This window comes from Pipistrellus kuhlii, unplaced genomic scaffold (genome assembly GCF_014108245.1).
Source record: "Pipistrellus kuhlii isolate mPipKuh1 unplaced genomic scaffold, mPipKuh1.p scaffold_m20_p_2, whole genome shotgun sequence".
Classification (NCBI taxonomy): domain Eukaryota; kingdom Metazoa; phylum Chordata; class Mammalia; order Chiroptera; family Vespertilionidae; genus Pipistrellus; species Pipistrellus kuhlii.
The window spans coordinates 119,406,922-119,426,280 of NW_023425515.1; the positions used below are offsets into that span (position 1 = coordinate 119,406,922).

Sequence of the window (19,359 nt, forward strand, 5' to 3'; positions counted from 1 at the left end):
CTTTTAAGTGCCACTTGTCAAACAATTTCACTTCCCCAATAATTGCAACTCCTTGATGGGAGTTGACCTATTTGAAAGAGCACTCCAGATGAAGAGAATTATTTGTGAACAAAATGATAATTGGCTTTATGAAGCATTTATCTACTGTGCAATAGATACTGTGCTAGGTAAATACTAGGTATTTTATAAGTGGGTAGATGGATAGTATAAGCAATGTGATTCCTATCATTTATATCAGAGCCCGGGGAAAGTTTGGAACAGCTGCGGGCATACTGACCAGGCTGAGAAATCTCCAAGGATCTGCTCTATTGTAACATTGGAAAAAATCTAGCCTCCTTTCTCCTGGTTTCTCCAGGCCTCCAGATTGAGAGAATCTCTTGGGATTCATTTTGGATCCCTAGTTGATTGGAAGATATGGATTCTCCTATTAACTAGGATCCTAATCTCATCTTCAAACATATTAATTTAAACAGAGTGCCTAAAGCATAAGCTGTGTCCTGGCCAGGGGTAGCCAGATACACCAAAGTTGTGGTTTGGTCAGGGCACATACTTCAAGCAACTAATGAATGCATAAATAAGTGGAAAAACAAGTTCATATCTCTCTCTCTCTCTCTCTCTCTCTCGCTCTCGCTCTCGCTCTCGCTCTCGCTCTCGCTCTCGCTCTCGCTCTCCCCCACCCCTTAGCATAATAAAATAAAATAAATGCATAAGCTGTGCCCAATGTTTGTCGTCTACCTATATTATCTTTTTTCTAGGTTTCTGAAAAGAATGACTGTTTATATATCACAAATTTATGAACACAGCAGAAACTGTATCCATAGTTTACGCACTGTGTATATTATCTAACAGTTTACTGTTGTACTAGAAATTTACAACATTAACCATGATGTATAAAATTGATATGATGGCAAATTATCAAGACTAGTTTTGATTTGTATATAATCATAGGTCTCCAGATTTGGAAGGGTCTCCGGGACTCATCTAGGTCAGTTCCCCTTTTCACAATTGAAGTAACTTGTTTAAAGTCACAAAAAGCTGAAATTAAACCTCAAGTCTTCAGATTTCCAGTGTAATCTTGCCAATAAACCATATGGTATTAATCTCACTGATTTTATAGTTCTTTCTGTATCTATTTATCTAGAATTATAAATGCTCCAATTCTCTAGATACCATGCACTGTTTGAAAGACCTCACTTTCCCTTATCTTAGGCACATGAACTTGCCTTGTCCCAGTTCTCTGGACTTTCTAGTCAGCCCCTCCTTGTCTTTCCCCCCAGTTGCTTTTCCCACCTAAGGACTATTGGGCTTAAGGCAGTAGAAGCTCCAAGAATGTTCACTCAGAAGGGCTGCAAAGATCCAGAGAAAGGAGCATGTAGAGAAAGGGGAGAATTGCAAGCAGTCACTGGGTACTCTTTGGATGAATAAATTAACGAAAGAATGGGTGAACAAATGAAAGCTAGAGGAAAGAAAAGGAAAATGGTGAAGAGGCTGACATTTTGGACCCTTGGCATCTTGAGTCTTGGGGCTGAAGGGTGGGTAGACAGGTTCGGAGTTAAGGAATGAGGATCTCTTCTGCAAACTGCTGTGGGGCTCAAGACCAGAGCAGTTGCTGGCCAGCCCGGAGTTGAGTAGAGCCTAGAAGTTCCCTTCTACCTGCAAATACCTTCTCATGTCTCTTCCTTGACATTGTTTTTACAGGGGCAAAATTCGTAGTGCTTTGTGTGCATATTTTGAGTACAGGATCTATATTTTATTTAATTTACACCCTTAGTAAATTTTCAACAAATGTTTGTTTTCAGTGATGTTTGACAATTGAGAAAAACAAACATCTGAAAAGTAATACCCACTAAGCTTTAGTCAGGATAACTGCTGATTGCCTATCTTTTGTTTAACTATATAGAATCAGAAAGAAGGTTGGTGCAGGGTTTCTGTAAAGGTATAGGTGAATCTGTGGGTTTCAGAAACATTCAGATTTCAGAAAAGAACAATATAAATTTTGCAGATGTCACAATTTTACAGGACATAAGTTGTGTTTTCATTGAACAGTATACATAGGAGGTGTGGGCACAAGTGTCTGATAAAGAGATCAACCAGCCTCTTGGCATGTGACGTGGCTATGAAAACCCCAACTGTGGAAGCTGGGTTGAATGAGAGTGCAGCCCCAGACTGAGCTGGACTGGTTCTGACTGAAGGAATCCTTCTGACTGGTGAAAGGGTGCTTTTCTCATTTCTGTGGTCCTGACAGATTGAAGTTCTAATGATTTCTGTAGTGGACTGTGATTGCTATTGCTTTTTTGCTGCCCAGAATGCTTTTCTCCCACCTCTTCTGATAATAAATTCTACTCCACCCCCATATTCATGGCAGGAAGGAGTTTTCTTTGGAGCTATCTTTGCTGGCTGCATTGAGAGCCTAACAGAAGAAAGAAATCTAAAGTGAATGGCAAGAGAAAGAAAAGAAAGGAGAGAGAAAAACATGATGGTATCATTTGTAGCAAGAAATTAGGACTCCGGATTTCCCAGCTGGTGAACTACCCTCTCCCTCCCCCGCTTTATTTTTCCACTAACCATTGGACTTCTTTCAATTATAACAGGTGTCCATCCTGTCCCTGCCTACTCAGGGTAGCCTTGTTATCTCTGGGCCTCAGTTTCCTCATAATGATCCCCTATGGATTAGTTGATCACTAATAAAATTTTACCACCAAACGCAGAGTACAGTATTATTGTAAATAGTAACTTCTATTCTTAGGAACTGCAGGTTTCCCGTCTTGGCTGCCTTACCAGAGTTTCTGAATCAGGGCCAGCTCTCTTTCAATAACACAAGACACAATCTAAGCAGAATAGTAATGCTAGCCCTCAAATTTTAGATAATCCAAAGAACCAGAGACTTCAGTGACTTGTATAAACGAGGTCCACAATCAGTAGATTTAAAACATTTTATTGTATCTATTTGGTTTGTGCTGTGGCCTTTTAGTAAGGCTTGAAAAATAAAACTATAAATTCAGGGACAGGAAGCAGTGAATAACAAAAAGAACTAATGTCTCAGCAGTGAATAACAAAAAGAACTAATGTCTCCTTGACATCACCCATTCTTAAGAAGGATGTTTACTTCTGAGTGTACCTCCCAGTGTGTTTTAAAATACTCTTGTCAGCTTGAAATAGTTGTTCTACTTTCTTGCAATAGAATCCCCCCACCTTGTGAGTACACAGACTCATAGGTATTGACAAAGTTGATGTCAAAGATTATTTTTTACAGCCCTCCTCCACCCCCCACACATATGGAGATAAACCTATATACAGGCACAGACTTCACACAATGTGTGCACTTAGTTAAGAACTGTTGTCAACCATCATTCACGAAGCATAAATTCATCCTACCGGGTGGAGTATATTTCTAAGCCTATTCCGTGGATATCAGCTTCTTTAAAAAAAAAAAAAGACTTCTCTGGCCAAATAAGTTTTGAAAACAATATGCCTCTTGGGATTTAAAAAATCCTACGGTAAAGTAATCAGGTTATCTTTGTGTAAGTTAGCAATTTCCAAATCTCTTTCATCGAAGCGTGCTTTCCTTTCCAGCCATATCCAGTAACATTTCTTGAAATAATGTCTTGAGTCACATTTTGAAAACCAGGGAGGTGTCTGCAGAGATGAGGAGGCAGGAGCTCGGGGTTGACGCCTGGCTCCGCCACTCCGACGAGCTTGAGCAAATGACCGCCTCCCAGTATTTTATTTTCACGTCCGAAGAGCGAGGACCAGCCCGGTCTTAATCTGGTTTGCTTTATGGATTAAGTGATATTATGGCTGTCCCTTAAACACTACACAAAGTTATACAACTGAAAGGTATTGTTAGAGATCACGGAGAAGTTAGTCCGTGAGCCGGCCACCACGGAGGGGGTCAGGGCAAGCGCCCGCGGAGCCGAGGCCCGAGCGGGCGTTGCGCGCCCCCCGCCCCCGCCCGGGGTCCCAACGCCCGGCCGCCCCGCCGCGCGCCCCCAGCCACGCGCTCGGCGCGGGCAACGGTCACGGGCGCGGCGCAGGCGGACCAGCGCGGATCTGCAAGCCTCCTACAGGACCAAGTGAACAAGGGTTAGGGTTAGGGTTAGGAAACTAACAGTGTAAGAATAAAGAAACGTATCCAAGCGATTTTATAAAAAGCAGTGTGTGTGTCTGGGTAGGGGCCAGCCCTGAGAGTGGAAAAAGGCAGCACACAAGGTCAAGGTAGGATTAGAGCACGTCGCACCCAGAAATGCCTTCGGCGGTGATGGAAGTTACCCTCCTCATTTCATAATGATCCACGGGAGACCCCGAGGGGTCAGATGAATGGCTATGGCCCCTCAGAGAATGAATATCAGAAACATATGATTCCCATGCCAAAGGCTGCCTCCATATCAGACAAATCATAGCCCCATGAAATGTCTGATATAATTAGGACGGACAAGATATACAAATGGCTTAAGTAGAAAATAAGACAACATGGAACAAAATTTTAAAGCTCAAAAAAAAAATGTGGTAGCTAGATGAGGTGATGAGTATGTTAATTAGTCTGGCTAGTAGTCATGGTGAAATGAATATACATATCAAAACATCATGGATTGAATTGAAATTATTTAACAATAAGCGTTTATTGGACACTTCCAAATTCTACAAAGTTGTAGGAGCTTTGGGGAGGTTATGAGAAATAGGCAAGTCCTATAAACTTTTGACATCCTAAATATTTCTCAACCTGTTCTCTGCTGTATATATCTCCTCTGCCAGTGCATTCAGATCACAATCAGTTCTCACCTCATTTATGCAATAACATTGCATCTGGTTCCTAAGTCTCCCTGCCTCTTGTCGCTCCGTTCTCCAATCTCCCATTTCACCTCTCACACAATTGGAATTACCTTTCAAACACACAAATCTGCTTTATACCTACAATCCTTCACAGGCTCTCTTTAGCCTACAAAGACCAAAGTCCTCTGTCTGGCATACAAAACCCTTCTGGTCTTGGCTCCTGCTTACCTGTAGTTACTCCCAAACCAAAATCGAATCCCATCCAGGCCTATTTTTTAGGCCCCATTTTCTTTCATGCCCCAAAGTTGTTCAGCTTACTTCAACCCGCAGAACCTCTTACTCATCCTTCAAAACTCTTTCCTTTCTGGTGACCTCAACTATGTTCCCTCTAGAATCTTTTCACGTATATCTAATATAGCACTTTCAGAGGTATCACAAAGGACTGTCAAGTCTGCTTTTCCTACTGAGCTTTGTAATGCTAGAGGCAGTGTGTGAGTGAGGTCTTCCCTCTCATCTCCCAACCCTCACTCTCAGACTTGAGGTCAAGAGAAGTGCTGTGAGGAGTTACAATCACCAGGAGAGCGAATTAGGGTTCTGGAAAATAAAAAAAATAAAAAAGAGGAAAAAGAAAGGAAAGGTAACATGTGGCCTTGCCAAGATGGCAGGAAAAGGAAGTTCATCAGGAGACAGTTACTTATGCAACAGGAAAGGCTTTCAACACTAAAAAAGGCCAAAATCTATTTTCCTTTTTAGGAAAAAACAACACTAAAGTTATCCAGATCTTTTGAATTTGAGCAGATTCTCCCTGCTCTCAAGTCTCAAGTAGGATGATCCCTTTTACTATGAGGTGACTTGGAATTGGACAGAGAAACCCAGCCTCAGGGGCTGGCCAAGGGAATTTAAGAATTGACCCCCCTTTGTGCCTTAATATTTTAGCTGAAGAATGACAGATTTGATGTTAAATTTCCAGAAAGTGAGTTAAAACCACAACATTATGGACAAGTGGAAACCTCCAGGATAACAGGCCATTAGGGACCAGAAAAGTCTTTTGGAAACACCTGGTTGTAACCCAACCATGAAGTTACCTGGGTGGCCGACACTAAAACGTGCTCTGCTCTATGGGGCCTTCCCTAGTACAATAGATGGCACCAGGAAATAGGTTTTGCAATATTAAGGCCCAGAAGGCCATTTATTTTCTGATTGTGAAATGAACACAAGACAAAATTATTTCAGTCTAGATAGAATTTAGTTTTTAAACAGCAATCATTAAAATGTAAGGAAAAACATTTTATTTCATTTACTTAAGTTTCCAAGACCCTGTCTGGTTCTCAGCTGAATTAATGTTTTTCTATGATCCTCCTAAGGTGTGGTCATGGCTAACTCTCAGGTGAGGCAGCCGGCAAGCTCAGAGAGGCCCTGGGTTACCTCTTAGGAAGTGGCCAGCATGCGATCTGAACCCAGGCCTCACCTTCGGTTTGAGACTTTTCTGGACGCTATGGTTTAATCTCTTCAAACACTGATGCAAATAAGTATTTTTATTTTTTAGGGAGAATCTAAGGAATGGGAAGCAGAGTAAAATGTATCCGGGTATGACCCCATTTTTCATTTATTCAGAGGACAGTCTGGGAGATCATTTACCACAGTACTTCCCTAAATCCCCGGTTACAGTAAGGGAATTAACAATGCAAAATGGCTATGGGAGGCTCCACAAAGTTGTTAATGAGGCGGATGCCCGGAGAGAGACACGCCAGGGCCCGGAGCCCCGTTTCTATCGGGGATTTAATAACCGGGGCGGCGCAGAGGCGGGAGCAGCCCCTCGCGCGGCTCTCGCTGTTCCAGACGCTTCCTTCGCCCGCGTGGCTGTGGCTCGCTCTCCACACTACACTCATTTGTAGCTCAATGTGTGCCTCTCTCCCGGGGCCCCCCTCAGACGCAAAACACGCCCGTAAAGGCAGAGATGGAGTTCTGGTTATTGGACCTACAAAGCTGGTTACCCTTTGTAGGAGGCGGCAGCCCGGGGTCCCCCTTTTGGCTTCCCCGCTTGGGGGGGTGGGGGGGGAGTCCCCGCCGGGGGGCCGCGTGCTGCGCTGCCCCCCCTCCCCACCCCCCGCACCGCCCCGCACGTGAGGGGTGAGGGCGCGCGGCGGCCAGTAGCGGGCGGAGGTGACCTCGGGCCACCCTGGCCCGGCCGCCGCTCGCGCCGTGCGGCTCCGCGAGGCGGTGTCCTGAGGTGACACCGGCAGCGCGGCAGCGGCAGCGGCAGCAGGCGCCGCCGATCAACTAGTTCGCACGGAGGATTCCTCTTGGTGCGTGGCCCAGTTTTCCTGAGGACGGGCTCCAACCCCCTCGCTGACACCGCCCCCCGCACCGCCGCGCTCCGAGGCCTTCCCCGGGGAAGCCTCGCGTCCCTCCCCCGCCGCTCGGCTCCGCTCGGCCCGGCCCGGCGCGGCGCGCGCGCGATTCCTCGATTCCACAGGCGGTTCGCGCCGCGGGTGGGGGCGGGGCGCGCGGGGAGGGGGGCCGGGCCCGGGGGCGGGCCGGCGTGGGGAGTTCCTCGCTCGCGGACCGCGCGCTCCGCGGGCCGTTCTGGAGCCAGCCCCTAGCTGTGTCTGTCGCACGCGGGACACGTCCTAGCATTTGTTGGCAGGGCCGGTGAGGAGAGGGGGGAGAGGGGGAGGAGGGGGAAGAAGTGGAGGGAGGGGAGTTGAGTGACAGGCTTACGGGGCAGGCTGGGAATTGTAGTTCCTCGATCCCGTGGCCATAGCCATTTTGTAGTCGGGGGACTACAACTTCCAGAAGATCAAGGGGACGATTCTAAGGTGCCCCGGGAATAGGCGGCTTTCCCCGGGGCCGGGCGTCCCGGCGCACTCGCACCCAGAAGCCGGCTGCAGGTAGACATGAGGGCAGTGGCGGGGGGAGGGCTCGCCTCTAGCGGCTGTGGGGTGAGCGGCAAGCTGGGGGAAAGGGGGTGAGGTGGAGCGACCGAGCGTGCCGTGCATGGAGCTAGGGAGCCTCGCTCAATTCCACGCCCAGGCTCGGCGTGGGAGAGATGCCTGCGGGGGTTGCCCGGGAAGGGTTCCCCGGGGCCTTTCGGGTGTCTCCGGGCGACGGGGCTGCGGGGCCCTCCCGGCTGGGCCGGCGGCGGCGGGCGCCCGGGCGGGCGGGAGCCTGGCGGCTGGGCGGTGGGAGTTTTCGGCTGGCGCCCGGCGGGGAATTAGCCGAGGAGCCCTAAGTTGTATAAAAGCAGAGTCCATTTAAAGTTGGGCTGGATCGCCTGCCTCTCATTGGCTGGGGGGCTTGGAAAAAAGAGACTCGGCGAGCTCTCGCTGTGGTGCTGCCGCCGCCGCTGGAGTTGACTCTTCTGCTCGCACTGCTGCTGCAGCACAAACGTGACTTCCAACATTTATTTATCTTTCCCTTTTTTCTTCCAAGATGTAACTACAGATCAGACACTAAGGACCTTCACGTTTTCGCTGATGTAGTTTTTGGAGGAAAAACGGGGGGGCAGTGAAGGGCGTCGGTTTCTTTTTCTTTTTTTTTTCTTTTTTTTTTTGTGTGTGTGTGTTTCGGGGGAAATTTTCCATTATGGGTGTTTTACTAAAGTGAATTTTTTGTTTGTTTTGTTTGTTTGCTTCGTTCGTCTTTGGCTCTTTTTTTTTTTTTTTTTTCCCCCTTCCCAATTTCGGATTTATTTCAAGGCGAATCGAGCTTTGGTGGAAGAGGAAGAAAAGTCGGATTACAAGAACAACCACCAACAACAATAAAAACCACCAGGATATTTTTTTTGCAAATTTCTGACGGCTTTAAATTCATGAAGCAATTGTCCCCCTTTGCAATCAGCATTTGGATCTCAGAATGAGCAAGGAAAGACCCAAGAGGAATATCATTCAGAAGAAATACGTAAGTGCTCCTAACAACATATCTTTTGACTTGCAGTTTTAAGCAATGGCTGTGAATGTCAAGTTTATAGATAATTCTGCAGCCGAAGGGTTTTAAACACAGCGTCTGATGAGGCTGTTTCTTTTCTTTTCTGAAAGAGGGCTTTTCAAGCAAAGTCGTGCCTGCCTAGTTTTGATGAAAAAACATATTGGTGTAGAGATACTTGAAGTGAATACATTGACCTCGCATGACACAACCATAATCTAGTTTTAGATGAAAGGCAAGAGATTTTGGTGGAGCTTGGGAGTAGCGTGGGGGCTGTGGTACTGTAACTAAACTGCATTCTCGGGCAGGATTGCCCCCATATTGCACTTTGCATGCAAAGAAGTGTGTATTATTATTAATGTGTTTCGAAATGGTGTACGGTGTGTGTTGGAAGCCCTTTAAGTTGCAGTCGAGTGTCCGATTATGGCGATCTTGTTCCTTGCACTGGCACATCAAATTTAATGTATGTGGTCGTTTGGGCATATCTGGCTCAGCATAAACCAGTTGGGAATCATGTTACAGTGAATGCATTTGTTGGGATTGACTTTAATAATGGGACTGGTTTTGTTTAAAAATTCAGTGATTTCCAGTTTTAGGGCAAAAAGACATACAGTATAGCTAATGTTTTTAAGTAGGCATGTGAATGCCTATGTGACTATAAATAATTCTCCCTGTTAATTGGTTTCTGAAATTGGGTGAATATTCAGAGATTTAAATGTTTTGGAATAGTTAAATTTGTATTATACATAGTACAGCTAGGTTTTGATTGGCATGGGGGCTGTTTGTTTTGTGTGTGGTTGCCTTTTTTTAAGTTTGGGGGGGTAAGAAGGGGGGAGGGGGGGACCGAGAGGGATTAAACAAATATGCACTCGAGTGATTGGTGATTAGCTGCGTGCTTTAAATCAAAGAACCCATTTTTAAAAGGTTAAATGGACATACATTAGAAATAACGCAACATTATGAGAAAGTTTTGTTTGACTCGAGTCTACAAATTGGTGTTAATATTTTCCCCTTTTGAGCAGTGTGATGTGTGTAATGGGAGATGACCTTCGGGCACTGGTTTTGTAAATATATTTAAAAGCTGAATGCCTTATTGAGAGTGCTGATCCTAATGTAGACACGTAAACTTCAACTAAGAAAGAAATGCAAGGTTAAATAATCAAGCCCTACTAAAACAACTGTTCCCTTAAAAATGTAAGAATTAAAATACATCCGCATTGCAGAGGGCCGGGTAGAATGCAAAGGACTAGTTTAGATTCAGGCTGTGGAAACTGCATGGAGGCACCCCTGCTTTGGAGCATGGACGTTTTCCCAGGGCTCGTCCGATGTGGGTGCAGCGAAAAAGCAAATGGGGTAGAACTTGGACTAGGACCGCCCCTCCGCCCCGTCCCAGACCTCGCTAAGTTGGAGAGCTGTGTGGGGTGGGATTTTTTGTTGCTGGTGGCCAGCGGATCGTGTCGAGTCCGGGCGACCGGCCGCCAGCTCCTGGCTGGCTGCGGCCGCGGGAGGCGAGCACGAGTGGAGGTTCGGGGGGCAGAGCCCGGGGCCGGACGGGCTCCAGACGGTGCGAAGCGGAGGGCGTGTTGGGGTCGCGCCGGGCGGGGTGGGGCGCCGCACGCGGCCTGTAGGGGGCGGGCTCGGGGCTCGGAGCTCGGGGCTCCTGGTGGCTCGGGGCTGCGGCCCTGGCCGGCGGGCGGGGCGCGGGGCCCTGCGCGCGTGCGTGTGTGTGTGTGTGTGTGTGTGGGGGGGGGGACGGGGGAGCAGCGGCCGCGGGCGGGGCGGGGGCGGCCGGGGGGCGGGGGCGCACGGCTGCAGGAGCGCCCCCCCACGGCGCGCGGCGGAGCCTGGCGGCGGCGGCCCCGCGACTCCCCGCGGCCCTGCTCCGGCGCGGTCCTGAGAGCAACAGGTTAAGCCGGTGAGACGTCAGCGGCCCCCTCCCTGCCCCCCTGCCTCCCCCCCGCATCGCACCGGCCCCCTGCCTCCCTCCGCCCCCTCCCGCCGCCGATTCCCGGACGCTCCTAGCCGCAGTCTGCTGTCGTGACGTCACAAAGGGACGGGCCGGGTGGAACCTCTTCTTCCTCCGTGACGTCAAAAGTCGGGTGGGAGGTTCCAGCGAGATGGGGCTGCGGGGAACGGGTGCCGCGGGCCGCGGCCGAGCGGGGCTGCCACCCCGGAGGAGGAGGACGAGGAGGCGGGCGTGCTCGGCCTCCGCCTTCCGCCTCAGACGCCGCGCTGCCCTCCAGGTGAGCGCGGGAGCCCGTCGCCCTCAGATTAGTTGCCCCCGCCTACCTGGGATGCTGATCCAATGTAGAGGCGGAGAGCAGGGAGGAGATGGCTCCTTTCTGGATAAATGTTTCGTCTTCTCTGTTAGCAGGTCTTCTGATGGTGTGGCATTGCATGCAACTGTGGTAGTGGGATCTGCTCATTAATGCTTTAAATAAGCAAGGGAGCCTGATTCAGGGAAAGCTTTGCTACATTTGTAGGAGGACCGTGTTTGGATTCAGCTACCTTGTCGTATTTGGCGTGTCTTCACTGAATGTGGTGGGTTGCTTTTCTGGGTGATGCTGCACAGCAGCAGCTGTTGCTCTTTCTGGAAGCCTTACGATACCGTTGGGGGAGAGGCCTCTGCTGTGCCAGCTCTGCCTATTGAGTATTTTTTAGGGGGCCAAATGAGGGAAGACTTGTCATTCAAGTGTGCTTGGAAGGCAACTGGATTCTTAAGTCTTAAGATGTTCTGGGTTCTTCTGAACCAGAAGAGAAGAGGCCCCCCCAGTCTTGAGTATTTTCTTTTCTGTAAAATAGAGAAATTAATACCTGCCTTTTGCACTTTACTTTCTCTGAGATGTGAGATGATGCGCATGCAAGATAAAAAACAATATGCTCTTTCTTTATAATGTGACATTATTACTTGAGCTGGTGGAAGGCAACACATTTCCTGCAGTTGGTCTCAAAAGCCTTAGATGCCTGCTGTGTTGCCATTTAGTTTATTGCCTTAGCAGAGCAGAGTTTGGGGATGGGATTGTAGGTGGCAGACTTTGGGAGAAATGATTGTTATATTTCATATTAAACGACATCTTTCAGAAACTCATAAATTGCAGTGTAACCCTCTCTTAATTGTGCTGGGCACAACTTCCACTGCAATACCTTAGATAACCAAAAACATTTGCCTATCAAAGCCCCAATCCTCTTGGACAATAAAAACAGTTGCAAGTTTTGCTCTATAGGTATTTTCTGCTCATCATTTCAGTAATTGGCTATTCCTAGGAAGAATATATATATATATATATATATATATATATATATATATATATATATATATATATATATTTATGCAAATAGACCGAACAGCAGAACAATCAACCAACCAACCAACCAACCAACCGAGTTGCTGTGACGTGTGCTGACCACCAGGGGGCATACGTGGAACATGGCAGGCATTGGAAGCCGGTGGCAGAACATGGAGCATGACGGGTGTTGGCCACGGCAGATTGGTGGAGCAAGAAGCAGGTATGGCCAAAACCGGTTTGGCTCAGTGGATAGAGTGTTGGCCTGAGGACTGAAGGGTCCTAGGTTCAATTCTGGTCAAGGGCATGTATCTTGGTTGCGGGCACATCTCCAGTGGGGTGTGTGCAAGAGGCAGCTGACCGATGATTCTCTCTCATCGATGTTTCTAACTCTCTATCCCTCTCTCTTCCTCTCCTTAAAAAATCAATAAAATATATTAAAAAAAAGAAAAAAAAGAAGCTGGTATGCCAGACCAAGGTGGGGCGCCAGTCGCTGTCATTGGGGCGAGCCTCTGGTGGCTACTGAAAATTCTTTGCTCCCATGCCCTGTGGTCCTGCCCTGCTTGCACCTGCTGCTGACCCCCCCCTCCCCCCCAAAGCTGGCCGCAATAGCTGGGTGCTGTCAGGTGTGAGTGGCAGCTGCTGGCCCCAGTTGCCCTTGAGAGCTCCTCCCCCCTGCTCCTGTGGGGGTGATCAGGGCAGCACCTGCTGATGGCGCATTTTTCCACCTCCCCCTGCTCCTGAGGGGGTTTGGAGCAGCAGCCACAGCTCACACCAGCTGATGGTGCCTGCCCCAATCACCACGCCCACCAGCGGCCCCAATCACAATCACCACGCCCACCAGCGGGTGTGAGCAGGGGTGTGAGCTGGGCTGACACCATCAGTATTGGCAGGAGCTGGGCTGCTGGCAGACAGGGAACCGACAGGGAACCCAGCCCGTGGTGGTAGGGGGCTGGGCGGGAGCATGGAGAATGGGAGTTTGATATCTAGGACCACTCAAGCAGAATTTGTACCACTAGGCCACTGGTCGGCAAACCGCGGCTTGCGAGCCATATGTGGCTCTTTAGCCCCTTGAGTGTGGCTCCGCGTTAGAACTACTTCTTCAAAATAGGCCGAAAACCGACTTCTGCGCATGGGCCACGAAGTTTCAATCACACCGTATGTGCGCACCCATATGTGGTATTTTGTGGAAGATCCACACTGAAGGGGCCTAAGAGCTGCATGTGGCTCGTGAGCCGCGGTTTGCCAACCACTGCACGAGGCCATAAGTTAACTATCTAATTTTCTGATTTAAAAGTGCAGTATGACTTAAAATCTGGGAAAATTTTGTTATAAGACTAATAACAATTACATAAAATTATAAAGAAAAAAGAAATACCCAAAATATAATGGTAGGATTTATAAGCCTTTACTCCCCCTACCTTGTTTTACATTCAACCAGGTTTTTTTTTTTTGTTTTTTTTTTTGCAGTTCTGGGGGCCAAAAACTTGTACATATTATTTAATTGCTGTGTTTTTCCTTTCATGGCTGTTCATGTAATTTTTCTCTTTGTCAGATAAGTCTAGGGCAAAGGAACTTAGCAGCTATGATTAAGGAATGAATACTGTAAAGATAAAGAGTCCAAAGTGTGTTTCTGCAATTTGAAAGAAAAATAAGTTATGTCCAAATATAACCCAATTTCAGTTATTATCTGGGCTATTATTTTACTGTAGAGAAGTATCTCTGACTTGTGTATCCCCCATAGTCATTGGCTCAAATAGCCAACTGGAAATATTTGGTAATGGCTGTTTCTTCTCCTATAGTTGGTTAAACCAGTTCCTGTTGCTGGGCTGTGGGCTACTGACTCACTTCCAAGTGCCCTAGAGATAACTCCCGTGTAATCTTGTATATTCCCTGCTCCAAAGGTTATTTTACTTTTTAAAATATATTTTTATTGATTTTTAGAAAAAGGAAGGGAGAGAAATATCGATGAAAGAGATACATAGATCTGCTGTCTCCTGCACACCCTCCAGTAGGGATCAAGCCTGAAACTTGGGCATTGTGCTCTGACCAGGAATTGAACTGGAACCTCTTGGTGCATGGGATGATGCTTTACCAACTGAGCCACACTGGCCAGGGCCTGAAGGTTATCTTAAATTTCCCTTCAGAAAGAGAGAACCTTTGAAGTATATTATAGTGTCTGTTACATTTAAAATAGAACTGTTTTCTTTCTTTCAAAGATGATATGGGAAAGTCATATTAAGCTTATAGTACATTAAAACACTTGGTAAAGGCTAAGCTGGAATATTTAAAAAAGTACTAAGATATATTTTTATTGATTTCAGAAAGAGGAAAGGAGAGGGAGAAATGTAAAAACATCAGTGATGAGAGAATCATCCATCAGTTGCCTCCTGCACGCCCCCTACTGGGAATCAAGTCTGCAACCTGTGTCCTGACTGAGAATGGAACTGTTACCGTCTGGTTCATAGGTTGATTCTCAACCACTGAGCCACACTGGCCTGGTTGGAGTATTTTTAATCAAATGGTTTGTCCTTGATCATGGTGGTCTCGACCCAGACTTGACATTTTTAAGTGCACGGTTAAAAAGTTTTGTAGTCTAAGAAGTTTAGACGTTGGAAATGTAATTGTACTGTTACTGGTTCACATGTAAGTGTCCCCCAGGATTACAGTAGCAGCTCTGTGAACCACTACCTCGCCAACCCACTTGCCCTGTTGGCTGCAGAACATCCTGGCTGTGAAACTCCTGGCTGATGGGCAGCCCTGGGGTGTGTGTGCCTGTGTCCCCTTTGGCTCCCACCCATAGAAAGCTTGCCAAGTGTCAGTTTGTTTCCAAATCTGGTTATTCCAGTTAGTCTTATTATTGCAATTACAGTTAAATATTATGTAATCCTTTGAATGAGTGTGAAAAGACAGTTGGTTTCTATGAAAATTTAAGATGAATGATTTGGGAACACTTGATATAAGTGACTTGTTAACAAAATAGGCTGTTATATTAGACTAGAGGCCCGGTGTATTAAATTTATGCACTGGGGGGAAGGGGGTCCCCAGCCCGGCCTGTGCCCTCTCGCAGTCTGGGAGCCCTTGGGGGGTGGGGGAGATGGACGTCCTACTGACAGTGTAGGCCTGCTCCCCAAGCTGCCTGCTACTACCCGACACCACCGCTGTGCTCGCCAGCTATGCAGCTATGAGCCCGGCTTCTGGCTGAGCAGTGCTCCCCTGTGGGAGTGTACTGACCACCAGGAGGCAGCTCCTGCATTGAGCGTCTGCCCCCTGGTGGTCAGTGCACAGTTGTTCCACTGTTTGGTCGATTTGCATAGTAGCCTTTTATTATATAGGATGGGGGCCCAACATTGAAAAGACTTGGGGGAAAAATCTCTTAAGAATCCTGCATGCACATTGCCATTGATTCCCATTTAAGAACCAAACTTCATTTAGCCCCACATTCCCTTCCCAACAAAATAAAAAGTACATTCATGTGTTTAAGTTAAAATGTTTATGTACATAAAATACACTATTTTTTTTTTTTTAAAGGTTTTCTCCCAGACAGATTTTATATTAGCTAACCAACTCTGGTCCCTATCACCTCTGATAAGAGTGCTTCCATTGTATTTAGTCTTAATCCCCAAACATTAAACTAGACACCCTATCTAAGTTCATGCTTTGTAATATAGCTCAGAGTGGTCCTCTTGAGTTAATTTGTGTTATTTTTACAGTAAAAAAAATTGTGCTATTCAATGTCTGGTAGGGGGGCTGAAAGATTAGTGATTTTACACCTAATTTATATGGAATTCAAAAGCTTGCATCTTGTAATCTAGCAACTTTCTTTTCTTAGGAGATATTGTTGAAAGTCTGATCTATTTTAAATCCTTAAGCCTACCTGTTAATGAAATGAGAAAAAAAAATCTGTTTATTTACTTTATTTAAAAAATATTAAAATATGTTTTTATTGATTTCAGAGAGGGAGAGAGGGCGAGAAATAGAAACGTCAGTGATTAGAATATCATTAATTGGCTGCCTCCTGCATACCCCCCACTGTGGAATCAAATTGTGAATACCTGTGACCTCTCAGTTCATAGGTCAGTGCTCAACCACTGGGTCACCCTGGCTCAGTGGTTGGAATCAATTATTTTTTTCTTTCCATCTTTCAGGTGGTTCTTCTCTTTTTTCCTCTGACACCCCTGCAAGCCTCAGTTGCTTTCCAGGCTGTCTGTGCGTCTCTGGTTCCTTTTCCCCAGAAACCTTTTCTTTCATTCTTTTTCTTTCTATTTATTTATATTTTTTATTGATTTCAGAGAGAGAAAGCGAGAGGAGAGGGAGAGAGGGACAGAAACATCAATGATAACAGAGAATCTCTGTCCGGTTGCATAAACCTTTCCCATACTTGCTTCATCATTGCACTCTTCTTTCATCCCAGGAGGTGGGAACTCTTATAACTTTGGTTTTGATGTAGTATTGCTACTTGTCTACTTTTTTATAGGAAGTTTGAGATTTTTCTTATCCTTTTAGTTCTTTATCTTTTTTTGGGACTTTAGACAGCGTCACACTTTTTAAAATGGGGTTTTCCTTCATTTCTCATTCAGAGTAAAATCATTAAAAGTAGAGCTGAATCTTGTAGCAAGTGGCACTGGCTGGACACCCTGCTTCTCCTAATCCAGTAATCCTGCCTACTTGTAGGAGTTCCTGTTCCTGTCACCCCTTGCCGTTGGCTTTTATCTTTCTTGTTCTCTTAGGATGTCTGGGATGGGAATGGGCCTATGGTTTGTATATGGAGATCCTGCCCCAGAGGGGCAATCTAGGCCACCTGAGTGAGCAACTGGACTACCACCCTGGACCCGGATGTCTGGGTTTCTTTTATCACCGTGTGTCTTGTCACAGATTGTATTGTTCTGGTGGAGAGGCTGCCCTCTCTCCTAGGGCTCTCCTTGCCATTTGAAGAAATGCCAGAAGGGTTTGGATTGTAGAAAATGCTCTAGATGGTCACATAACACCCACCCCTCCTGCAAGAATCCTAAATGAAGACCCCGTCAGTTCTGAAAAACTATCCACATTTATTGTTTCCACAATGAGTTCACATGAGAAAAAGAGGCTAAGACCATTTTACAGAAGAGAGAACTGAAGCAAATAGATATTAACCATATAGTTAATGGCTGTAGCCCCTCAGAAGGTGAGAAAGGGCCATAACATGGACTCTGGCGAGCCCCTGCAGAGATTTTTTGCTTGAGAAAGTTGGGGAAGTTAAGGCAGTTTCTTGGCTTCCAGGAACAGGAGTGTATCCATCTTGAGAGCATGTTGGTGTTTGTTTTATTTTCTAAACACCAGTTGGTGGAGCTCCCCTCTCATTCCCAGCTGGCCGTCTCTTTGAGTCCTCATTGGAAAAAGAACTGAGATCCCAGTACTCCTTGGGATACTTGTGTGCTCAGTATTTTTATGTGTCCACCACCCCACCCTCTCCCTTGTACCTGGGAGCCCGTGTAGGCTGCACTAGCTCTCCAGGCCTCTGAGAACCCTTTTGACTTCGTAGGGCTGTAACAAATAGGCTTCAGTACTTTTTCTGGCACTTGCATTGTTGCCTGTGACTTTGCTGCTCAGGGGACCATGGGCACTGTGGGAAATCATTTACCCTCAAATCCTCACCAGGGTCTGGGCCTTCCGGTAAACAAAGGCTGCCCAGATATGTTAATGAAGCAGCGTGAGTAATGGGAACATTATACATAATTACTCACATATTCATAGGATGTGTGAGGGTGTTGGAAAGGGGAACCCTACTGGTAGAAATTCTTGAGAGCTGTTCTTGAGAGCTGGTGCAGCCTAAAAAGCCTAAATTGGATTTTAAGTTCTAATTTTGTAAGTCGGTCAGGCTCCACCACCCATGAAGAGGAAGACCAGTGAGCTTTGAAATATTATCAACAGCAGTGTTTAGTTACCACGAATCCTAGAAGGTTAATAAACTAATTACAGTAGTCACATTTTTGCCCTTCCCTGCACATATTTCCTTCACTGCAACCAGGAATTCTTTTCCACCAATAGTTTTTTGGGATCGGGAGAGGAGTGAGAGGAGTGGGTTTTGTGTGTCTGTTTTGCATCAGGAGACTCTGGTTTACTGGGACAGAAGCCCAGGTATGTAATGGTGGAATCATCCAGAATGTGGGAGATCTTTTTGGCACCCTGTGTTATTGCTCTCTTTTTACATCTGGGTGGTTCTTTCTCCATTATTTCCTGACCACATTTTGGTTAGGGTTGCATCTACAATGGTTGAGTGTGTTATCTCTTGGTTCTCATTTCTGCCAGCTGTTAAAGTGTTTGGTGCCTGTGGGGGCAGAAACAGGTGCCAGGAGGAAATGAGAAGGAATTAGGACTGAGCATGTGTTTTTTGCATTTATTCTTTCCATAGGTTTATAGAAAGGGGACTGAATGAATGTTTATTCTGTTAAGCAGCAGTTGGATATAGACATTATTGAAACTTGGAGAGTTTTGTGCTCTAAATAGATGCCTTATTACTAGTGCATGGGCTTCAGAAATGTAATGCCTCATGTGAACAGGCTTGTTTTGAATACAGGGTGGGGCAAAAGTAGGCTTACAATTGTTCCTATGGAAAATAATACAATAGTTAATAAGTAATAATACAATAATAAACTCTGTGTTACATACTTACAACTGTAAACCTACTTTTGTCCCACCCTTTGCATATATCACCTCCTATGGGGTAATGGACAAGATTGGGAATATGAGCTGAGTTCATGGTTTGGCCTTACATTGAGTATACTGGCTCTGTGACCCATGGCAAGGCACCTTGCTGAGCTGCTTCCTCGTTGGAACACTTGTCCATGTACCTCACAGGCTTGTTGCTGGGAGACCTAGCGAGATTTTTTATATGAAAGCACTCCATAAACCGCATACTCCTACACAGAGTCTTAATGTATTTTTACACAGTTGGAAGTCACCAATCTGGAGACATTGGGCCTGCTGGCAGCTTTCTACCTGACTCAGAAATAAGTGAATCAATTGAATTCTGTACTTTGCCTCTATTGTGTGTGTGTGTTTACATTTAAAAAAATTGATTTTTAGAGAAAGGGGAAGGAAAAGGGAGAGAGAGAAAGAAACATTGATTGGTTGTTTCCCATACTAGCCCCAATGGGATGGAACCCACAACCTGGGTATGTGCTTGATTGAGAATGAACCAGTGAACCAGTGACCCTTCAGTGCATGGGACAGTGCACATCCAACGGAGCCACACTGACCAGGCTATACTTTGCCTTTTAATTATCCAAATGAATGGCAAAATATTCTGAAATGCATTTTGGGATATATCTAGAACAAGGCTTTAAAGATTAGAAGGTGATGCAATTGCTTTCCATCCTTAAACTTTTTTTTTTTTTTTTAA

The 19,359-nt window shown here is 46.2% G+C and overlaps 1 protein-coding gene across 3 annotated transcripts in view; it reads left to right on the forward strand.

Annotated features, from left to right (window-relative positions):
* Positions 1-7,519: 7,519 nt before the first annotated feature.
* The window catches only part of JARID2 (jumonji and AT-rich interaction domain containing 2), a 284,195-nt gene continuing 272,355 nt past the window's right edge, over positions 7,520-19,359 (forward strand). Inside the window, exons 1-2 of one of the 3 annotated variants that reach the window (XM_036448052.2) lie at positions 7,520-7,661; positions 8,469-8,670. In XM_036448052.2, the coding sequence (XP_036303945.1) occupies positions 8,626-8,670 (45 nt within the window). In that variant the 5' untranslated portion in view covers positions 7,520-7,661; positions 8,469-8,625. Of the gene's footprint in view, positions 7,662-7,943; positions 8,671-19,359 lie in introns of those variants that run through there. The other 2 variants (XM_036448054.2, XM_036448051.2) reach the window with 2 other exon arrangements.